Source organism: Heterodontus francisci, chromosome 1, assembly GCF_036365525.1.
Source record: "Heterodontus francisci isolate sHetFra1 chromosome 1, sHetFra1.hap1, whole genome shotgun sequence".
In the NCBI taxonomy this organism is placed as follows: domain Eukaryota; kingdom Metazoa; phylum Chordata; class Chondrichthyes; order Heterodontiformes; family Heterodontidae; genus Heterodontus; species Heterodontus francisci.
In genome coordinates, this window is record NC_090371.1 from 138,916,505 (window position 1) to 138,936,744 (window position 20,240).

General features: G+C 44.9%; 2 protein-coding genes across 4 annotated transcripts in view; both read left to right on the forward strand.

The window, feature by feature from the left end:
- LOC137368556 (uncharacterized) overlaps positions 1 to 10,320 on the forward strand; it is a 35,355-nt gene extending 25,035 nt beyond the window's left edge. The window contains exons 3-4 of the mRNA XM_068028749.1: positions 6,760 to 7,062; positions 10,244 to 10,320. Of these exons, the coding sequence (XP_067884850.1) occupies positions 6,760 to 7,062; positions 10,244 to 10,320 (380 nt within the window). The remainder of the gene's footprint in view (positions 1 to 6,759; positions 7,063 to 10,243) is intronic.
- A 1,118-nt stretch (positions 10,321 to 11,438) lies between these two features.
- LOC137345281 (uncharacterized) overlaps positions 11,439 to 20,240 on the forward strand; it is a 56,389-nt gene continuing 47,587 nt past the window's right edge. For all 3 annotated transcript variants that reach the window (XM_068008800.1, XM_068008844.1, XM_068008855.1), the window contains exon 1: positions 11,439 to 11,503. In XM_068008800.1, coding sequence (XP_067864901.1) covers positions 11,443 to 11,503 — 61 coding nt within the window. In that variant the 5' untranslated portion in view covers positions 11,439 to 11,442. The remainder of the gene's footprint in view (positions 11,504 to 20,240) is intronic.

Genomic DNA, 20,240 nt, shown 5'->3' on the forward strand with positions numbered 1-20,240 from the left:
TATAGCAGGGCATTTAGAAAAATTCAAGGTAATCAGGCAGAGTCAACATGGTTTTGTGAAAGGGAAATTATGTTTAACCAAATTATTGGAGTTCTTTGAAGAAGTAACATGTACTGTGGATAAAGGGGAACCGGTGGATGTACTGTATTTAGATTTTCAGAAGACAGTTGATAAGGTGCCACATCAAAGGCTATTTTGGAAAATAAAAGCTCATGGTGTAGGGAGTAATATATAGGCATGGATAGAAGATTGGCTAGCTAACAGGAAACAGAGAGTAGGCATTAATGGGTCATTTTCTGGTTGATCAGTGCTGGGGCCTGAACTTTTTACAATTTATATAAGTGACTTGGGTGAAGGGACCAAAGGTTTGGTTGCTAAATCTGTTGATGACACATCCTGATGATAGGTAGGAAAGTGAGGTGAGAGTGACTGCCCTTGAAATCAAGGCAGCATTTGACTGAGAATGGCACCAAGGGGCCTTAGCAAAGCTGGAGTTAATGGGAATCGGGGGAAAATTCTCCGCTGGTTGGAAATGTACCTAGTGCAAGGGAAGATGGTTGTGGTTGTTGGAGATCAATCATCTCTGCTCCAGGACATCACTGCAGGAGTTCCTCAGGGTAGTGTCCTAGGCCCAACCATCTTCAGTTGTTTCATCAATGACCTTCCTCCAATCATAAGGTCAGAAGTGGGGATGTTCGCTGTTGATTGCACGATGTTCAGTACCATTTGCGACTCCTCAGATATTGAAGCAGTCCATGTAGAAATGCAGCAAGACCTGGACAATATCCAGGCTTGGGCTGATAAGTGGCAAGTAACATTCGCGCCACACAAGTGCCAGGCAATGACCATCTCCAACAAGAGAAAATCTAACCATCTCCCCTTGATATTCAATGGCATTAGAATCGCTGAATCCCCACTGTCAACATCCTGGGGGCTACCATTGAACAGAAACTGAACTGCAGTAGCCATATAACTACTGTGGCTACAAGAGCAGGCCAGAGGCTAGGAATCCTGCGGCGACTAACTCACTTCCTGACTCCCCAAAGCCTGTTTGCCGTCTACAAGGCACAAGTTTGGAGTGTGATGGAATACTCTCCACTTGCCTGGATGGGTGCAGCTCCAACAACACTCAAGAAGCTTGACACAATCCAGGACAAAGCAGCTCGCTTGATTGGCACCCCATCCACATACATTCACTCCCTCCACCATCGACACACAGTGGCAGCAGTGTGTACCATCTACAAGATGCACTGCAGCAACGTACCAAGGCTCCTTAGTCATCACCTTCAAAACCTGCAACCTCTTCCACCTAGAAGGACAAGGGCAGCAGATGCATGGGAACTCTACCACCTGAAAGTTCTCCTCCAAGCCACATGCCATCCTGACTTGGAACTATATTATCGTTTCTTCATTGTCACTGGGTCAAACTCCTGAAACTTCCTTCCTAACAGCACTGTAGGTGCACCTATCCCACACCGACTGCAGTGGTTCAAGAAGGCAGCTCACCACCACCTTCTCAAGGGCAATTTGGGATGGGAAATAAATGCTGGCTTTGCCAGCGATGCCCACATCCCAGGAATGAATTTTTAAAAAGTAAATTGTGAAGAGGACATAAGGAGGCAACAAAGGGATATAGATAGGTTAAGTGAGTTGGCAAAGATCTGGCAGATGGAATATAATTTGGGAAAATGTGAAATTATCCATTTTGGCAGGAATAATGATAAAGAAGCATATTATCTAAATGGTGAGAGATTGCAGAACTCTGAGATGCAGAGGGATCTGGGTGTCCTAGTGCATGAATCGCAAAAGGTTAGTATGCAGGTACAGCAAGTAACTAGGAAAGCTGATAGAAGGTTATCATTGATTGTGAGGGGAATTGAATCAAAAGTAGGGAGATTATGCATCAGTTGTACAGGGCATTGGTGAGACCACAGACTGAACTTTATAGGCGCGCCACACATTGCCACGGCACGCTTTGAAGTCGGTGGACTTCAGGTGCACATGCGTCGCCACTGAGCCCCTGTGATATTTCGCGCAGTGTCTCATTTAAAAGGAGGGGGCGGAGCAGCCGCCTCCAATGACATAGAGGGGGCAGCCGTTCCGTCCCCGGCAATGGCGTCCGGCACCACCGCGCAAACGTGGCGCCATTTTAAAAGGGCTTGAAGCCCTTTAGGAGCATTTGCATTATTAAAGTGATAGAATCTTGAAAATTAAAGTAACACATATAACAACATTTTCACTCCCCTCACCCACACCCCCAAGGAAGAAGCGATTGATTAATTGGACATCCCCCCGTCCCCCGCAAAACCTTTTGTGCAGATCCTGACCATCACCCACCCCACCGACCATTAACAACTTTAAATCTTGACCCCTTCCCACCACCTCCTCCACCAATCAAAAGGGCTTTCCCACCTTCCCCCCACCTCCACACCAGTGTTACGTCTCGGAACTGCGAACAGAGTTCTGAAGTTGCACGAGTTGCAGCCAGTAGCTGTAATATCGGAGTGGGACAGCCAAGGTAAGTGGATTTGCATGTTTCGTTAATTTTAATATTTAAATGAAGGCCCCGCTGCCAAGCAGCAGGGGTCCATACCGAGGCCTTGCCGCCACCAGTAAAATGCGGCAGGGTCTTCTCAGAGCCCGCCTGCCACGACCCCCAAAGCCAAGGGGCTGGTAAAATTCAGCCCCACATATGGAGTACTGTGTACACTATTGGTCTCCTTATTTAAGGAAGGATGTCAATGCGTTGGAAGCAGTTCAGAAAAAGTTTACTAGACTAATAACTGGAATGTGCGGGTTGTCTTGTGATAAAAGGTTGGACAGGCTAGGCTTGTATCCGCTGGAGTTAAGAAGAGTAAGAGGCACCTTGATTGAAGAATATAAAATTCTGAGGGGTCTTGAAAGGGTGGATGTGGAAAGGTATTTCCTCTTGTGGGAGAATCTAGAACTAGGGGTCACTGTTTAAAAATAAGGGGACACTCATTTCAGACAGAGATGAGGAGAAATCTTTTCTCTCAGAGAGTTGTGAGTCTTTAGAACTCTCTTCCTGAAAAGGCAGTGGAAGCAGAGTCTTTGAATATTTTTAAGACAGAGGTAGATAGATTCTTCACAGAATCGTTACAGTGCAGAAGGAGGCCATTCAACCCATCCTGTCCGCACTGGTTCTCAGAAAGAATAATTCCCTCAGTTCCATTCCTCTGCCTTCTCCCTGTAACCCTGCACATTCTTCCCTCTCATAGAACTGTCTAACTCCCTTTTGAATGCTTCAATTGAATCTGCCTCCACCACATTCTCAGGCAGTACATTCCAGACCTTAACCACTCGCTGCATGACAAACCTTTTCCTCATGTCACTTTTGCTTCTTTTACCAAATACTTTAAATCTGTGCCCTCTCGTTCTTGATCCTTTCACGAGTGGGAACAGTTTCGCTCTATCTACTCTGTCCAGACCCCTCTATCAAATCACCTCTCGGCATTCTCTTCTCCAAGGAAAACAGTCCTAACTACTCCAATCTATCTTCATAACTGAAAATCTTCATCCCTGGAACCATCCCCATGAATCTTTTCTGTACTCGCTCTAATGCCCTCACGTCTTTCTGAAAGTGCAGCGCCCAGAACTGGATGCAATACTCCAGCTGAGGCCAAACTAGTGTCTTATACAAGGTCAACATAAATTCCCTGCTCTTGTACTCTATGCCCCTGTTAATAAAGCCCAGGATACTGCATACTTTATTCACTTCTCTCTCAACCTGTCTTGCCACCTTCAATGACTTATGCACATATACACCCAGGTCCCTCTGCTCCTGCACCCTCTTTAGAATTGTGCCCTTTATTTTATATTATCTCTCCATGTTCTTCCGACCAAAATGAATCACTTCACATTTATCTGCATTGAACTTCATCTACCATCTGTCTGCCCATTCCACCAACTTGTCTATGTCCTTTTGAAGTTCCACACGATCCTCCTCACAATTCACAATGCTTCCAAGTTTCATATCATCTGCAAACTTTGAAATTATGCCCTGTACACCAAGTTCCAGGTCATTAATATATATCAGGAAAAGCAAGCATCCCAACACTGACCCCTGGGGAACTCCACTACAAACCTTCCTCCAGCCAGAAAACATCCATTAACCACTACTCTTTATTTCCTGTCACTCAGCCAGTTTTGTATCCATGTTGCTACCATCCCTTTTATTCCATGAGCTACAAGTTTGCTCACAAGTCTGATGTGCGGCACTGTTTCAAATGCCTTTTGGAAGTCCATGTACACCACATCAACAGCATTGCTCTCATCAACCCTCTCTGTTACCTCCGCAAAAAACTCCAGTAAGTTAGTTAAACATGATTTTTTCTTAAGAAATCCATGCTGGCTTTCCTTAATTAACCCACATTTGTCCATGTGACTATTAATTTTGTCCCAAATTATTTTTTCCAGAAGTTTTCCCAACACCGCATTTAAACTGACTGGCTTGTAGTTGTTGGGCTTATCTTTACACCCGTTTCTGAACAAGGGTGTAACGCTTGCAATTCTCCAGTCCTCTGGCACCACCCCCGAGTTCTTGATAAGCAAGGGGTGAAAGGTTATTGGGTGTATGCTGAAATGTGGAGTTGAGGTTACAATTAGATCAGCCATGATTTTGTTCAATGGCGGAGCAGGCTCAAAGGGCCGAGTGGCTTACTCCTGCTCCTAATTCATATGTTTGTATAACCAAGGGCTTTTGAAATCAATTATAGCATTTCAGCTGCTATCCTGGCTCAAATCAGCTATATTTGTTTAATTCTTAAAGACATATTTATCTAGTTCTTATTTATAATTAGTTAATTGATATAACATCCATTGTTTTTCAACATATCCAACACTCTGCAAAAGAAAATGTTAGCTTGTTAATTTTACATTACGTCTCTAGTTCTGTGACCAATTATTTATGTTACTTGCATTCATATATTATGCCATGCCTCTTGTCATTAAGGATATAAATCATGTTCTTTTGCAATTCCTTCCATGAAAATAAGTTCAGTTCTGTAAGCTTTCTTCAAAACATTAAATTTTAAGTCCCAAATTCATCCAGTCAGTATCTTCTGAACCCTTTCCAAAGTATCTTGCTGTCCTTTTGAAAATAGGGTATCTAAAGTTGGGGATCTGCAGAGGGTTGAAACAACCTATTTAAACTTATTATCTAGCATCCTTGAGGTCTAAAATAAAAACAAGAAATGCTGGAAAGACTCAGCAGGTCGGGTAGCATCTGTGGAGAGAGAAGATTTCCAGCATCTGCAGTATTTTGCTTTTATTTTAATTTATCATATTATCCTTGAGGTCTATCCTAGAACCTGCTTCCTCCCTTCTATTGGAGTGAATGATCAACAAACATACCCACATTCTTTTCCACGTGTTTTGCTAATTCAGACCCACTTCAATACTTACACAATAACATCTGTTTCTGGGGTACACAAGTCATCTAGCTACATAGCTTGGTATCTTAAACAAATTTTATATTATTATTCTATATTGTTTGAGTATGTAAACAAAGGAACCAGAACAGAGTCCTGGGGAACTCTCCCAAACAATGTCATACAGACTGAACTTTATTCAGTTAATCATCACATTTTGCTTTTTAATTGCTAACACAGTTTCTACTGAATTAACTTAATTCTATTAGGCTTAATTATTTTTAGAAGCCTCACATGTAGAACTTGATCAAGTGCCTCATGAATATCCAATTAGATTATATCCAGTAACTATACAGTTGATACTTTAACCTCTCCAGTAGAATATGTGATGATGGCTGGGAAGTTGCTCGGAGCTGCTTGCTCAGCTGGCTTTACATCACCAGAGGTCAAAATCATGACGGGTCTGGACAGAGTAGATAGAGAGAAACTGTTGCCACTCGTGAAAGGATCGAGAATGAGAGGGCACAGATTTAAAGTATTTGGTAAGAGAAGCAAAAGTGACATGAGGAAAAATTTTTTCACGCAGCGAGTGGTTAAGGTCTGGAATTCACTGCCTGAGAGTGCTGTGGAGGCAGGTTCAATTGAAGCATTCAAAAGGGAATTAGACAGTTATATGAAAAGGAAGACTGTGCAGGGTTACAGGGGGAAGGCGGGGGAATGCACAGTGGCGCAGTGGTTAGCACCGCAGCCTCACAGCTCCAGGGACCCGGGTTCGATTCTGGGTACTGCCTGTGTGGAGTTTGCAAGTTCTCCCTGTGTCTGCGTGGGTTTTCTCCGGGTGCTCCGGTTTCCTCCCACAAGCCAAAAGACTTGCAGGTTGATAGGTAAATTGGCCATTATTAATTGTCACTAGTATATGTAGGTGGTAGGGAAATATAGGGACAGGTGGGGATGTTTGGTAGGAATATGGGATTAGTGTAGGATTAGGAGAAATGGGTGGTTGATGTTCAGCACAGACTCGGTGGGCCGAAGGGCCTGTTTCAGTGCTGTATCTCTAATCTAAAAGAATGGAACTGAGGGAATTGCTCTTTCAGAGAGCCAGTGCGGACACGATGGGCTGAATGGCCTCCTTCTGCATTGTAACGATTCTGTGATTCTTCTGTGAGATATGGTGGAAATTCTGTTTATTTGCATAAATGGGGTTTCTGCCATACTTCTGGCGAAGTAACGCTGGTGAAGTGGGAGCAGTTCTGAGTAATTTCCTGCCAATCTTCCTACAATGCTTCTTTCCTTGGCAGCCATTATGCTATTTTCAGTTTTTATTTGGTTCATTTGTGGTCATTTCTAATGTGCATTTATTTCCACACAGTATTCAAAATGATGATATCTGTAACAGATAGAAGTGTAATCACTGGGGTCAGTGGATTGAGGATGCACATGTTTCCCATACCTAACAGAATTAATGCTACTTGGAGCTACAGTTCAGCAAATGGGATAAAAACTATTCAGTGTTACATAGAAGTTCAATTCCAGAACTCCACCAGAGAAAATCTGACGGATCAGCACAGTGATCTCTGCACTAAGAAAAACTGCACCCAAATAGTAACGAAGGGAATCGCTAATGATCCATGTTACAAAAATACTACTAATTATTTGACAATAGCCATTAAAGGTAAGTTGTAAAGTTGGTATGTATTAATGTTAAACTTTACTTCCTACTGCAGACATGTATTTATAACAAGTAAGTTCTGCTAATAAATAAATATTAACCTTGCCTACGTCTGAACTGTTCAATTGGATCAGCTCTGGATTCAGATTTTCTAAAAAAGTAATAAAATTATCTGTTCTTGTTATTACTTCCCATTTTAAGGCATTTTTAATTCCTTCCAGATGTACAATTCTCTGTCCAACAGGGTGAGCAAACACCCTGCTCGACGGCTTTTGCTGATTCCTGTCTTTGGATGATTTATTAAGGTACTCAGAGGGGGAAGACAGTTATTTGGTTTTTGGAGGTTTCTTCCCTCCTCCACTTGTCTCATCTCTCCTGCCTATTCTTCACATAGGGTGAGGCTGGGACTGTGTCTTTACAGAACTGCAGGTGTAAACCTGCGTCCTTCCACTGCATTATAAGAATGGCCCACTTTTCAAGAAATTCAAACCAGCTAAAATATTTTGCGATGAGCCAAGTTTAGATCTGGTTTCGTTTTGATGTGCTGAGGTTAATTCGGTACTCTGTCTTTTCAGAATGATTAAATTATCCAATTTCTCCCCGCTCTCTTTAAAATTCCATAAACTTCTTTGGAATGCAAGAAAAAGTATAGCAGGAATTGGGGGGAAATTCTCCGCTGGTTGAAGTCATACCTAGCACAAAGGAAGATGATTGTGGTTGTTGGAGATCAATCATCTCAGCTCCAGGACATCACTGCAGGAGTTCCTCAGGGTAGTGTCCTAGGCCCAACTATCTTCAGCTGCTTCATCAATGACCTTCCTTCAATCATAAGGTCGGAAGAGGGCATGTTCACTGATGATTGCACAATGTTCAGCACCCTGCGCGACTCCTCAGATACTGAAGCAGTCCTTGTAGAAATGCAGCAAGACCTGGACAATATCCAGGCAGGGCTGATAAGTGGCAAGTAACATTCGTGTCACACAAGTGCCAGGCACTGACCATCTCCAACAAGAGGGAATCTAACCATCTCCCCTGGACATTCAATGGCATTACAATCGCTGAATCCCTCACTATCAACATTCTGGGAGTTACCATTGACCAGAAACTGAACTGGAATAGCTATATAAATACTGTGGCTACAAGAGCAGGTCAGAGGCTAGGAATCCTGCGGCGCGTAACTCAACTCCTGACTCCCCAAAGCCTGTCCATCATCCACAAGGCACAAGTCAGGAGTGTGGTGGAATACTCTCCACTTGCCTGGATGGGTGCAGCTCCAACAACACTCAAGAAGCTCGACACCATCCAGGACAAAGCAGTCCACTTGGTTGGCATCCCATCCACCACCTTCAACATTCACTCCCTCCACCACCGATGCACAGTGGCAGCAGTGTGTACCATCTACAAGATGCACTGCAGCAACGCACCAAGGCTCCTTAGACAGTACCTTCCAAGCCCGCGATCTCTACCGCCTAGAAGGACAAGGGCAGCAAATGCATGGGAACACCACCACCTGCAAGTTCCCCTCCAAGCATCACACCATCCTGACTTGGAGTTATATCGCCGTTCTTTCCCTGTCAGTGGGTCAAAATCCTGGAACTCCCTTCATAACAGCACTATGGGTGTACCTACCCCACATGGACTCTAGTGGTTCAAGAAGGCAGCTCACCACCACCTTCTCAAGGGCAATTAGGGATGGGCAATGAATGCTGACCTAGCCAGTGATGCCCACATCACATGAATGAATTTAAAAAAAAGGAAATGGCTAAGCTCTGCAGTATGTCTCTTAGCATTTTGGAGTGGCTTTTCCTCCACAATAATGGAAAATACCCGTGGGAAAATGGGGTGGTGGGGCCCACTGCTGCCTCCCTGTCACACCTCATTTTACTTCTCCCACCACCACTCAGGTTGCCCTTTCTTATTTGCCTCATGCAAATGTGATGGGAAGTGGGCCACTCTTATCACAGATCCTTGGGATTGCTTGCTGGAAAGTACTGGTAAATCCAGTGTAGTGGGTCCCACTGCACTACTGCCATTTTTTCCTCTTCATCCCTAGCTGGTTCCCTCTTTAGTTTGCCAACCATAGCTCAGTTGGTTGCACTCTTTTCTCTGATTCAGAAGGTTATCAGTTCAAGTCCTCCTCCAAGCCTTGCATGCACAATCTAGGCTGAGGCACCAGTGCAGTACTGAGGGACTACTGCACTATCAAAGGTGCTGTCTTTTGGTTGAGATATTTAAACGAGGCCCTATCTGCTGTCTCAGGTGGATGTAAAAGAACCTACAACACTATTTCAAAGAAGAACAGGGAGTTATCTCTAGTGTTGTGGACAATATTTATCTCTCAATCAACATCACAAAAAACGATTATCTGGTCATTATCACACTGCTGTTTGTGGGAGTTTGTTGTGCACAAATTAGATATCATGTTTCCTACATTATAACAGTGACTACTCTTCAAAAACACTTAATTGGCTGCTTTGGGATGTCTTGTGGTTGTGAAAGGCCCTATATAAATGCAAGTCTTTCTTGCTTATGGGAACATGACCAATGACTCCTGACACTTATCTAGGCTTGCGGTGAGGCCAGAAAAGAGTGTGCAAGTTCTGCTTTGCTGTGACCTCATCACTGGAAAGAAAATCCAGACTTTCTTTTCTTCTCTTTTATTTATTCGTTCTTTGGGATGTGAGTGTTGCTAGCAAAGCCAGCATTTATTGCCCATCCCTAATTGCCCTTGAGAAGGTGTAATAGCATTTTAAAAACAGCTAGGTTCAGTTGGTGGAATGGCTTTGACTTGAGTGTTAGTGTTGTGACACATCCGCCGCAATAGAGTAGGAATAAAATGTGGAAATAGTAAATGATGTTTCACGCATTTATAAGTGACAAACAAATCCACTACAGCAGAGGTCTCAGTCTGAAGAAGGGTTCATGCCTGAAACATTAGCGTGTCTTCTTTCTCTATATTTGCTGACAGACTTGCCGTGTGTTTTCAATATTTTTTGTTTTTGTTTCATATTTTCCAGCACCTTGATTTTTACTCAGCAGATCTGGCAGCATCTGTGTAGAGAGAAACAGAGTTAATGTTTCAGGTCTTTGACCCTCATAGACCTGAAACATTATCTCTGTTTCTCTCTGCACAGATGCTGCCAGATCTGCTGAGTACTTCCAGAACTTTCTGTTCTCATTTCAGAGTTCCAGTATCCGCAGTATTTTGCTCTTATCTTGATTTTTACTCACACTGATTATAGTAGGCCTGTGATAACTTGACGTCAACCAGGTCCAAAAAGAGTGAGAAACACTGCAGACCTGTCACAGGTGATCTGTGGCATTGTAATATAGGGCTCTGCTTCATAGGGCAGAATCTTCTGCCCTTAATCTATGAGTGTGAGTTGGGACCATTTCTAGGTCCTGACTCCACACTGTGTGTCAGAGCGCCTCCTGGGAGTTCTTCCCAGAATCTACCAATTCAGAGGCCACCTCCAGCTCCGCCGTCCAGACGGCAGCCCCACCAGCAGAGGTGGGCGCTGCCACTGTCAGAGTAGGAACGCAAGGGCACCTAATCTTGAGGCACCCTCTGAAGAGGTTACAATTTAATAAAATAAATGGTGGCTACAGGTGCGAGGCCATCCCTGTGAAAGGGAAACCCCTCCACAGAATGGCCAGTGGCAGCAGCTTGTGCCTGCTGATGGCTGCAGCCCCAGGTGGGAGTGCGGGGGTTAGCGTAGGAGGCCTACTCGGCCCTCCAGGCCAGCCACTGGCAAGCCACCTCCAGGCACCTGCCAGGCTTGGTCCCCAGTGGTGGGGTCGTCCCAGCGGCCCCATTCAGCCTACAAATAGGCACTTAATTATGCAGATTGGCTGCCATATGGGTGGCATGCCTCTGGTAATTTCCTCCTGGTCCCGCCTTCAAGCCCGCCCTCGCGGACTGGGAAGATTTCGCCCATTATGTTCTTAATTTTACAGAAGTATTAATAAGCTAATGGATAGTGGACTCCATATTTTAACTCCAAGATATATGTCCAGTGTTCAGCTGTCTTTGTTGAGTTTTATTATCGTTGTCTGCTTGCTAAATTACCACATAGGAATTGCTAGATGCAAAAAGACCATGGCCCACCTAGTTCATCTTCTACCATCCTGGTGGTCGCAGATACAATGATAATGGAGTTGTTGACTAATCATAGCAATCAATGTCTATCGATTAGTCTACAGCTGACTCAGAAATGAGATAAACCAGACCACACTGTTCAGCATTTGAATAATCTAATACATATATTTCCCTCTGAAGTTGTAACTAACATGCTTGTACCCTTTTCAGATATGAACACAAACATTGCAGAGCCTTCACCAGAAGGTATTTATGTTGCCTGGAACATCCATTCTCCAGACGGAATGCAAACTACAAAGTGCTTTACACATGTCCAGCTGCAGCATTTCACTACTGAAAATCAAGGTTAGTAGAAAAAGTTGTCTCTGATGAAGATCGAAACCTAGATTTAACAGATAATTTGCAGTTGGTAGCCAAACACGTCCTTGAACCAAATTAACAAATAATATGAAGAAATTGGTGGGTAGGTTTCAGATATATGTCCATCTCTTGGTTAGATATGTCTGAATCTTGATAAAAATGAAAAAGCTCGGAATCAGTTCCTGAAACTAGACTGCAATTATTAACATTTGCTCCTGATCAAACAATCCTATAGTTTACAACACAATATAGTTTGTATTTGTTAACTTCAGATTTTGCTGTGTAATTTAATTGTTGACATTACCATCTAAAATAATCTTAAAAATGCAAGTGAACTAGTTTTCTTAGATTTAGTTACTGATGCCTACATTCGTGCACATGTGTTCATGGACACCCGCATGTAGCTTTATTATGAAGTTTCTTGTTAGTCCTTTTGAACATTAATAGAATTATTGCTCAGAGCATTTTGCTACTGGAGGTAGGCAAGCTGTTTTTCCAGAGTGAGAATTCGCAAGAATGTGCGGATGACAATTCTAGCTGAAATTCTGCAATTAATGTAAGAACTAAAATGATATCTACAATTGTGGGCAGCTAGCTGATCCATACATCAGACAACATCAGCTAGGAATTAAAAGATTTTCTATGCATCATCAGTTTCTACCAGGCAGTTTAGGTTATACAATGGCTAAAAAGTTTGAAAGCTGATAATGTTCGATCTGCTTCATTGTGCTGAATGACATGACAATTTAAAAATTTGGTATTACTTTCCCATAATCATCAGAATGGGAAGTCTTGGCAAGATCTTTAAGAGTGGTTCAGTGATTGTACTCATGTCCCTAAAGGTAATGGTAATATAAATAGAAGATCTCATACTAGTCAAGGTACTTTCCTAACGCCTATAAGAGATCCAAATTTCATAAATAGTGCTGGTTTAAGTGAAGGAAATGTGCAGTACTTTTGCATCCTCATGAAAGAGCATGTGGAATTCACCTGATTATTAACACTGTCTATTTATTGTATGCGTTTCCAGCATTTAATTCTGGATCACTGTATGCTGGTGATGATTATTAAACTTTATTTTGTATTACTGAATTATCATTAGTGAGTTTGTAAGTGCCTTATATACATCTTGTAAGTAGCAGAATTGCGAATGAAACACATGGAATAAATTGATATGCACTTATCACCCCTTGTTACATAAGGTTATTGTAAATACTGGGCGGAAATTCATTTTTTTCGCATTGCTGGAGGCTCCAGCTGTTCTGGCGTGGCCCATGTGGCACCCTATGCTGAGAAGGGCACACACAGGCATCCCCTGTGTGTGCTGGAAGCATCTGACCTGTTGCTATCATGATGTCACTGTGCACTACTGTGACCCTCAACTTCCAAACTTGGATGGTGCAGATTCATTGTATGTATTCGCTTGTCGCTCACCAAAGAACAAGTGTTCAGCTGCCAGAGGGGCCTAGCACCAGCATTATTTAAAGGGCCAGGCATCCAATTTGCAGGTTATGTAATTTAGAATAACTTCTGTTATTGAAAGTCTCTGGTCATCCTGTGGAGCGTTTGTTTTTTGGAGATGTTGTGGTGAGTTCCTGGATTTTCCAGATAGTGTTGCTGCATCCTCAGAGGGATGGCAGAGTATTTGGTAACCTGTCCACACAAAGGCTCCAACAGGAATGGGAGCTGCAGTTGCAGAGCCTTTGGACCAGCAGCAGAACAGGGAGATGGAGCAGAGAGCAAGCTCTGTGTAATGCCCTCTGCCAAGTTGGAGCTGGACTGCTCCATGCTCCTTGACAGTGATGGGAGGCGGTCTGGCAGGCCAGCCAATGCACCCATCATCTCAGTGTGAATGCCTATCAGTACTGTCCTGTATGCCAGCCCACCAAGGTCCTCCTCTGAGTTCGCTGTAGCAGAACTCTTAAGTGATCTCGCCCTCAGGTGAATTGGCACACAAATCATCCTTCACCCCTGCTGACGTGGCTGCTGCCCACTTGTGCCTGGTGACTCACCACATGCAGATGTACACTAGCCTCTAAGGTATGGGCAGTGCCAGTATCTGAGCTGGTGTTTGCGTGTGTCAGATCAAGAGACAGGGCCTGTTCATCAGTGTTGAGCTGTTGCTCTTCCCTCCTCCTCCTTGGACTGCTATGGTTGGGCAGGTGGAAGTTTTTGGATGTTTGAAAGTAGAATATCAGGGGAAGTTGAGATGACGGAAGGAGGGGAGGAGTTGAAAATCAAGAGATCCATGGTCACACCATCTGCAGCTTGCTCATTGAAACAGATAGCAGAATGGGGGAGAGCTGGGAGTTGAGCAGAGGCATAAGGCAGGAACATTCTTAATGTTCTCAATGACAGCAAATGCCAAAGCTCTGTCGCAGCAGGTCCCATGATGTGAAGAGCCATTGCCTCCTTAGGACTCAGGAGATGCAAGCATTTTTATCCCTTGTCGATTCTGTTCTGCTCCCTCCAATGTGTGCCAGCTTGTCCAGCAAGAGAAAGGACAGAATGTCAAAGATTACATAGCACTGTGTTTGTGTGATGTGCCTACCATAGTTGAGAAGTTGGAGGTATGTGGAAGCAGCGGGAGCTGGGTGTCAGATTGGCATTGGAATGTGTGTGAGGGTGAGGTGGAGTATCTGGATGTTCGGCGTGAGCCTTGTGTGCCAGGGAGTGCTGCTGGATGAGTGATGGGGGTGTGGTGCATTGAGCAGTGTACGAGGTTAGTGGAGAGGTTGGTAGGAAATGTCCCTTGAAGATGCATTCCACTATTTCATCAATGACCTTCCCTCCATCATAAGGTCGGAAGTGGGGATGTTCGCTGATGATTGCACAATGTTCAGCACCATTCGTGGCTCCTCAGATACTGAAGCAGTCCGTGTAGAAATGCAGCAAGACCTGGACAATATCCAGGCTCGGGCTGAGAAGTGGCAAGTAACATTCGCGCCACACAAGTGTCAGGCAATGACCATCTCAAACAAGAGAGAATCTAACCATCTCTCCTTGATGTTCAATGGCATTACCATTGCTGAAGTCCCCACTATCAACATCCTCAGGGTCACTATTGACCAGAAACTGAACTGGATCAGCCACATAAATACTATGGCTACAAGAGCAGGTCAGTGGTTGCGAATTCTGCAGCGAGTAACTCACCTCTGGTCTCCCCAGTACCTGTTCACCATCTACAAGGCACAAGTCAGGAGTGTGATGGAATACTGTCCACTTGGCTGAATGGGTGCAGCTCCAACAACACTCAAGAATCTTGACACCATCTAGGACAAAGTAGCCCACTTGATTGGCACCCCATCCACCAACTTCAACATTCACGCTCTCCACCACCGACACACAGTGGCAGCAGAGTGTACCATCTACAAGATGCACTGCCGCAACTCACCATGGCTCCTTTGACAGCACCTTCCAAACCCGTGACCTCTACCACCCAGAAGGACAAGGGCAGCAGATGCATGGGAACACCAGCACCTGCAAGTTCCTCTCCAAGTCACACACCATCCTGATTTGGAACTATATCGCCGTTCCTTCACTGTCACAGGGTCAAAATCCTGAAACTCCCTTCCTAACAGTACTGTGGGTGTACCTACACCCCAAAGACTGCAGCAGATCAAGAAGGCAGCTCACCACCACCTTCTCAAAGGCAATTATAGATGGATAATAAATGCTGGCCTAGCCAGCGACGCCCACATCCCACGAATGAATAAAAAAAGGCGAGGCAGAACCGGAAGCAGCAGGTGCTAACCAGCAGGGATTACGCATTGCTGCATGTCCTTACCCCCATGAAGGAAACAGTGGTTGCCATCATTAGTTGCCTTTGCTGAGGCCAGAGGTGGGGGCTGAAATGATAGAAGATGATAATATGCTCATATCTAATCCTCCTTCTCAAATCCTACTTCCCTATCATCCCACAATCTCTTCTGATTTACAAGCTGGAGATGGTGTAAGCATGCACCTGCTGCCTTTTCCCCTCCCCTCACCAGAAATCTACCCTTGTGTCTTTCCCCTTCTGGATATCCAGGAACTCCAACCTGGTCAGGCAGTGGTAGAACAGCAACAGATGGAAGAGCAAAAAGGTATTTATGATGAAGAAACGCTGTCACTCAATCTCACAGTTGCAGCCACCAGCTCAGATACTGACGCAGTGCACAATTTAGAGGATTGCTTAGAGTAAGGATATGCACATGGTGATACACTGGGTGCCAGTGCCGTGAGCCAGGGCAGGGGGCAAGGTTTATACATGTGCCAGCCCCCCAGAGAGCAAGGTTGCACAAACAAGAGTTCTGTTGCAGAGGACTCAGAAGAGCACCGGGACAGGCTGCATAAGAAGACTGATGATATACACAATGAAATATTTGGTGCATTGGTATGGCTACCAGAAAGCCTACGATCACTGTCAAGAAGCATAGAGAAGTCTGGCATCAACTTTGCACAGGGCTTTGTGCAGAGCTTGGAACACATCCTTTCTAGCATGGAAGTGGCCAACTCCATTAGAACACCTGTGGACCCAACCATGATGGAACATCTGATGGCTGATGTCTCAGCTTCCATTGCTGCAGTGGAAGCTCAGACTTCTGTCATATGAACATACGAATTAGGAGCAGAAATAGACCATTCGGCCGCTGGAGCCAGCTCTGCCATTCAATAAGATTATGGCTGATTTGTTTGTGTTTCGAATTCCACACTCCCATCTACCCCCGATAATCTTTGATTCCCTTGCCTAACAAGAGACTATCTACCTCCGCCTTAAAAATATTCAATGACCCCTGCCTCCACCACCTTCTAAGACAGAGTTCCAAAGTCATGAAAACATAATCTGCTCTAATGCAAGCAGAGCTTGCTGCCATGCACGCTCAAACTACTATAGATACTACGGATACCAGTATTCAAAGCAGTCGAGCAATCTGTCCTCCAAAATATTACAAGGATTGCTGAGGCACTGCTCCAGGGGAGTGGCAGTAGCTTCATGGAGCATGAATCTGCTGTCCTCTCAAGATGACAGCATTCATCCTCCCAACACTGCCAATCTGCTAGTGCCCTTGCTGTTGCCTCTCAGGCAGCCAGCCAGCGCAGACTACTAACATCCATGCGAAGTTCAGAGCTGGGCCTTCAAGGTCTAGAGCTGCTCAATGTCATCCTCCAAGGCCATCTGCAGACCCCTTCCATCAGCCATGCCACAGCCACTGGGATACAACTGTGCAGGAGCATTAGGACAGGCAAAGGCACATGGAAGACAGGCATTTAGGGAATGCACAAGGATAATTATTTGATGTTTGTATGCAAAATGGCATGCTTTGATTGATAAATTTGGTTTGGACTGTTTATTTAGTGTGGCTTTTATTTTTGCATTGCGGCCAAGCAGGCGCTGTGATGGTCAATGAGAGAGGGAAGGTAAGGTGTGGGACTGTTGATGAATGGGGAATTGGGGTTGCGTCATTTTTTTCTTTCGTGAGATGTGGGCATCGCTGACTAGGCCAGTATTTATTGCCCATGCCTAACTGCCCTTGAGGAGGTGGTGGTGAACTATTTCTTGAACCGCTGCAGTCCTTGGTGTTAGGAAAGGAGTTCCTCGATTTCGACCCAGCGACAGTGAAGGAACGGCGATATGGTTCCAAGTTAGGGTGGTGTGTGGCTTGGAGTGGAACTTTCAGATGGTGATGTTCCCATGCATCTGCTCTTTTGTCCATGTTTGGAAGAAGACTCTAATGAGGTCAGGAGCTGAATGGCCTTGATGGAATCCAAACTGAGTGCCAGTGAGCAGGTTATTGCTGAGCAAGTGCCGCTTGATAACACTGTCGACGGCCTGTTCCATCACTTTGCTGATGATCGAGAGTAGACTGATAGGGCGGTGATTGGCCGGGTTGGATTTGTGCTGCTTTTTGTGGCCAAGATATACCTGGGTAATGTTTCACATTGCCGAGTAGATGCTCGCTTTGTAGTTGTACTGGAACAGCTTGGCTAGGGACGCGGCTAGTTCTGGAGCACAAGTCTTCAGTATTATTGTCGGAATGTTGTCAGGGCCCATAGCCTTTGCAGTATCCAGTGCCTTCAGCCCTTTCTTGATATCATATGGAGTGAATCGAATTGGCTGAAGTCTGACATCTGTGATGCTGGGGACTTCAGGAAGAGGCCGAGATGGATCATCCACTCGCCACTTCTGGCTGAAGATGGTTGCAAATGCTTTAGCCTTGTCTTTTGCACTGATGTGCTGGGCTCCCCCATCGTTGAGGATGGGGATATTCGTGGAGCTTCCTCCTCCTCCTGTTAGTTGTTTAATTGTCCACCACCATTCAAGACTGGATGGAGCTTAGATTTGATCTGTTGGTTGTGGGAGAACTTAACTTTGTCAATCGCATGCTGCTTCTGCTGTTTGGCATGCATGTAGTATTGTGTTCTAGCTTCACGTAAAATATAAAGTTACAGTAATGCCTTTTCAGTCAATATTCAACATCCATGAACAATGACTGTAACTTAAGCATTGCACTTATTTACAATCCTATAATTGTCCCTCAGTGGCCTCCAATATCCATGACAGAATCTATCTTTTAATTAGGACTAGGTTAACAGTGGAAACCAAAAGCCCTATCTACTGCATGCTGCTTCCACTGTGTTGTAGCTTCACCAGGTTGACACCCCATTTTTAGGTAAGCCTGGTGCTGCTCCTGGCATGCCCTCCTGCACTCTTCATTGAACTAGGGTTGGTCCCCTGGCTTGTTTGTAAGGGTAGATTGGGAGTATGCCGGACTATGAGGTTACAGATTGTGGTTGGATACAATGCTGCTGCTGCTGATGGCCCACAGCGCCTCATGGATGCCCAGTTTTGAATTGCTAGATCTGTTCAAAACCATTTAGCACGGTGGTTGTGCCACATAACACGATGGTGGGTACCCTCAATGTGAAGACGGGACCGCGTCTCCATAAAGACTGTGCGGTGGTTATTCCTACCAATACTGTCATGGACAGATACATCTGCGACAGGTAGATTGGTGTGGACATGGTCAAGTAGGTTTCTCTTGTTTGTTCCCTCACCACCTGCCGCAGACCCAGTCTTGCAGCAATGTCCTTTAGGACTCAGCCAGCTTGGTCAGTAGTGGTGCTACCGAGCCATTCTTGGTGATGGACATTGAAGTCCCCCACCCAGAGTACACTTGGTGCCCTTGCCACCTTCAGTGCTTCCTCCAAGTGCTGTTCAACATGGAGGAGTACTGACTCATCAGCTGAGGGAGGGCAGTAGGTGGTAATCAGCAGGAGGTTTCCTTGCCCATGTTTGACCTGATGCCATGAGACTTCATGGGGTCCGGACTCATTGTTGAGGACTCCCAGGGCAACTCCCTCCCGACTGTATACCACTGTGCCACCACCTCTGATGGGTCTGTCCTGCCAGTGGGCAGGACAATAGCCTGGGCCTCTGGATTACTAGTCTAGTGACATTACCACTACGCATCTGCCACCCCCTTGGAATCACAGTTGGATGAGTTGTTCACAGACAGCACAGCCAGAATGGGCTGTCTAGGGCACCTCCTCCCTTCCTCCTTGTGCTCCTGAGATACATGTAATATAGCTGGTGGCCAAGGCTGGGCCCTCATGATGATGTGGTAGTGCAGCATATAGCAGAAGCTTGAAGATTATACAAAAATTGATCATGTGGATGACAGTGAGGATGAAAGCTGCCCACTGCAAGAAGATATCAACAGTCTGGTCAGGTAGACAGAAAAGTGGCAAATGGAGTTCAATCTAGAGAAGTGAGCATATGGGGAGGGCAAATAGGTAAGGGTGTAGATAATAAATTGTAGGATACTGAGAAGTGTAGAGGAACGGAGGGACCTTGGAATGCATGTCCAGAGTTCTCTGGAGTTAGCAAGACATGTAGATAAGGTGGTCAAGAAAGCACACGGGATACTTTCAATTTTTGGCAATTTAAATATCTTCATTAGGCTGGCAGCCTCTGATTTAACCTGCTTTACAGGTTTGATTTATGTTCTTGGGAAATCCATTAGCGGCAGGGAGGCAAGGACAGCGTCAGGGAATAGGTAACTGTCTTTACAGCACTGCCTGTGGGCCAGAAGGAGCAGGAATGCTTCCCTCTGTTCCCCCACACCCCTATCAGACCCCCTCCCACCGATACAAAGGCCCCCGGGTATCAGCCTCCCCTCGGGAGTGCCTCCCCTGCCCCCCATGATTGGAACCACCCCCCATCCTCACTGGGGCTATGGTTTAGACCTACCTGGTCTTATGGCCTGGTCTGGAGTCCTCCCCACTCAACTGGAAGTAAAGCCGATCAATCAGGCTGTTTTCCAGGTGGGGAACCTGTCAAAAACAAAAGACATACACTATGGAGTTAACTTTGCACCTCTTCCAATCATGTAACCTGCCCCTGTTAATATCCAGACCATTAACTCTGTTTCTCTCCCCACAGATGCTGCCTGACCTGCTCAGTATTTCCAGCATTTTCTGCTTTGTTTCAGATTTCCATCATCCACAATATTTTGCTTTTTTGTTGTCTTCGAATTTCGTTATACCAATTTATGTTGACTTAGAATAGTGGTACTGTAATAATAGGTGAAAAATCTTCTACTTCTACTTTTTCTTTGAACTTAATACCAAGAGGAACAAATGCTTCAGATCTCCAACAATTTCTATTACTATTATTAGTATCATTTGAAAATGAAGTTTGAAATAATTTGTATAATTGTTCATTCGTAAGCATGTTACT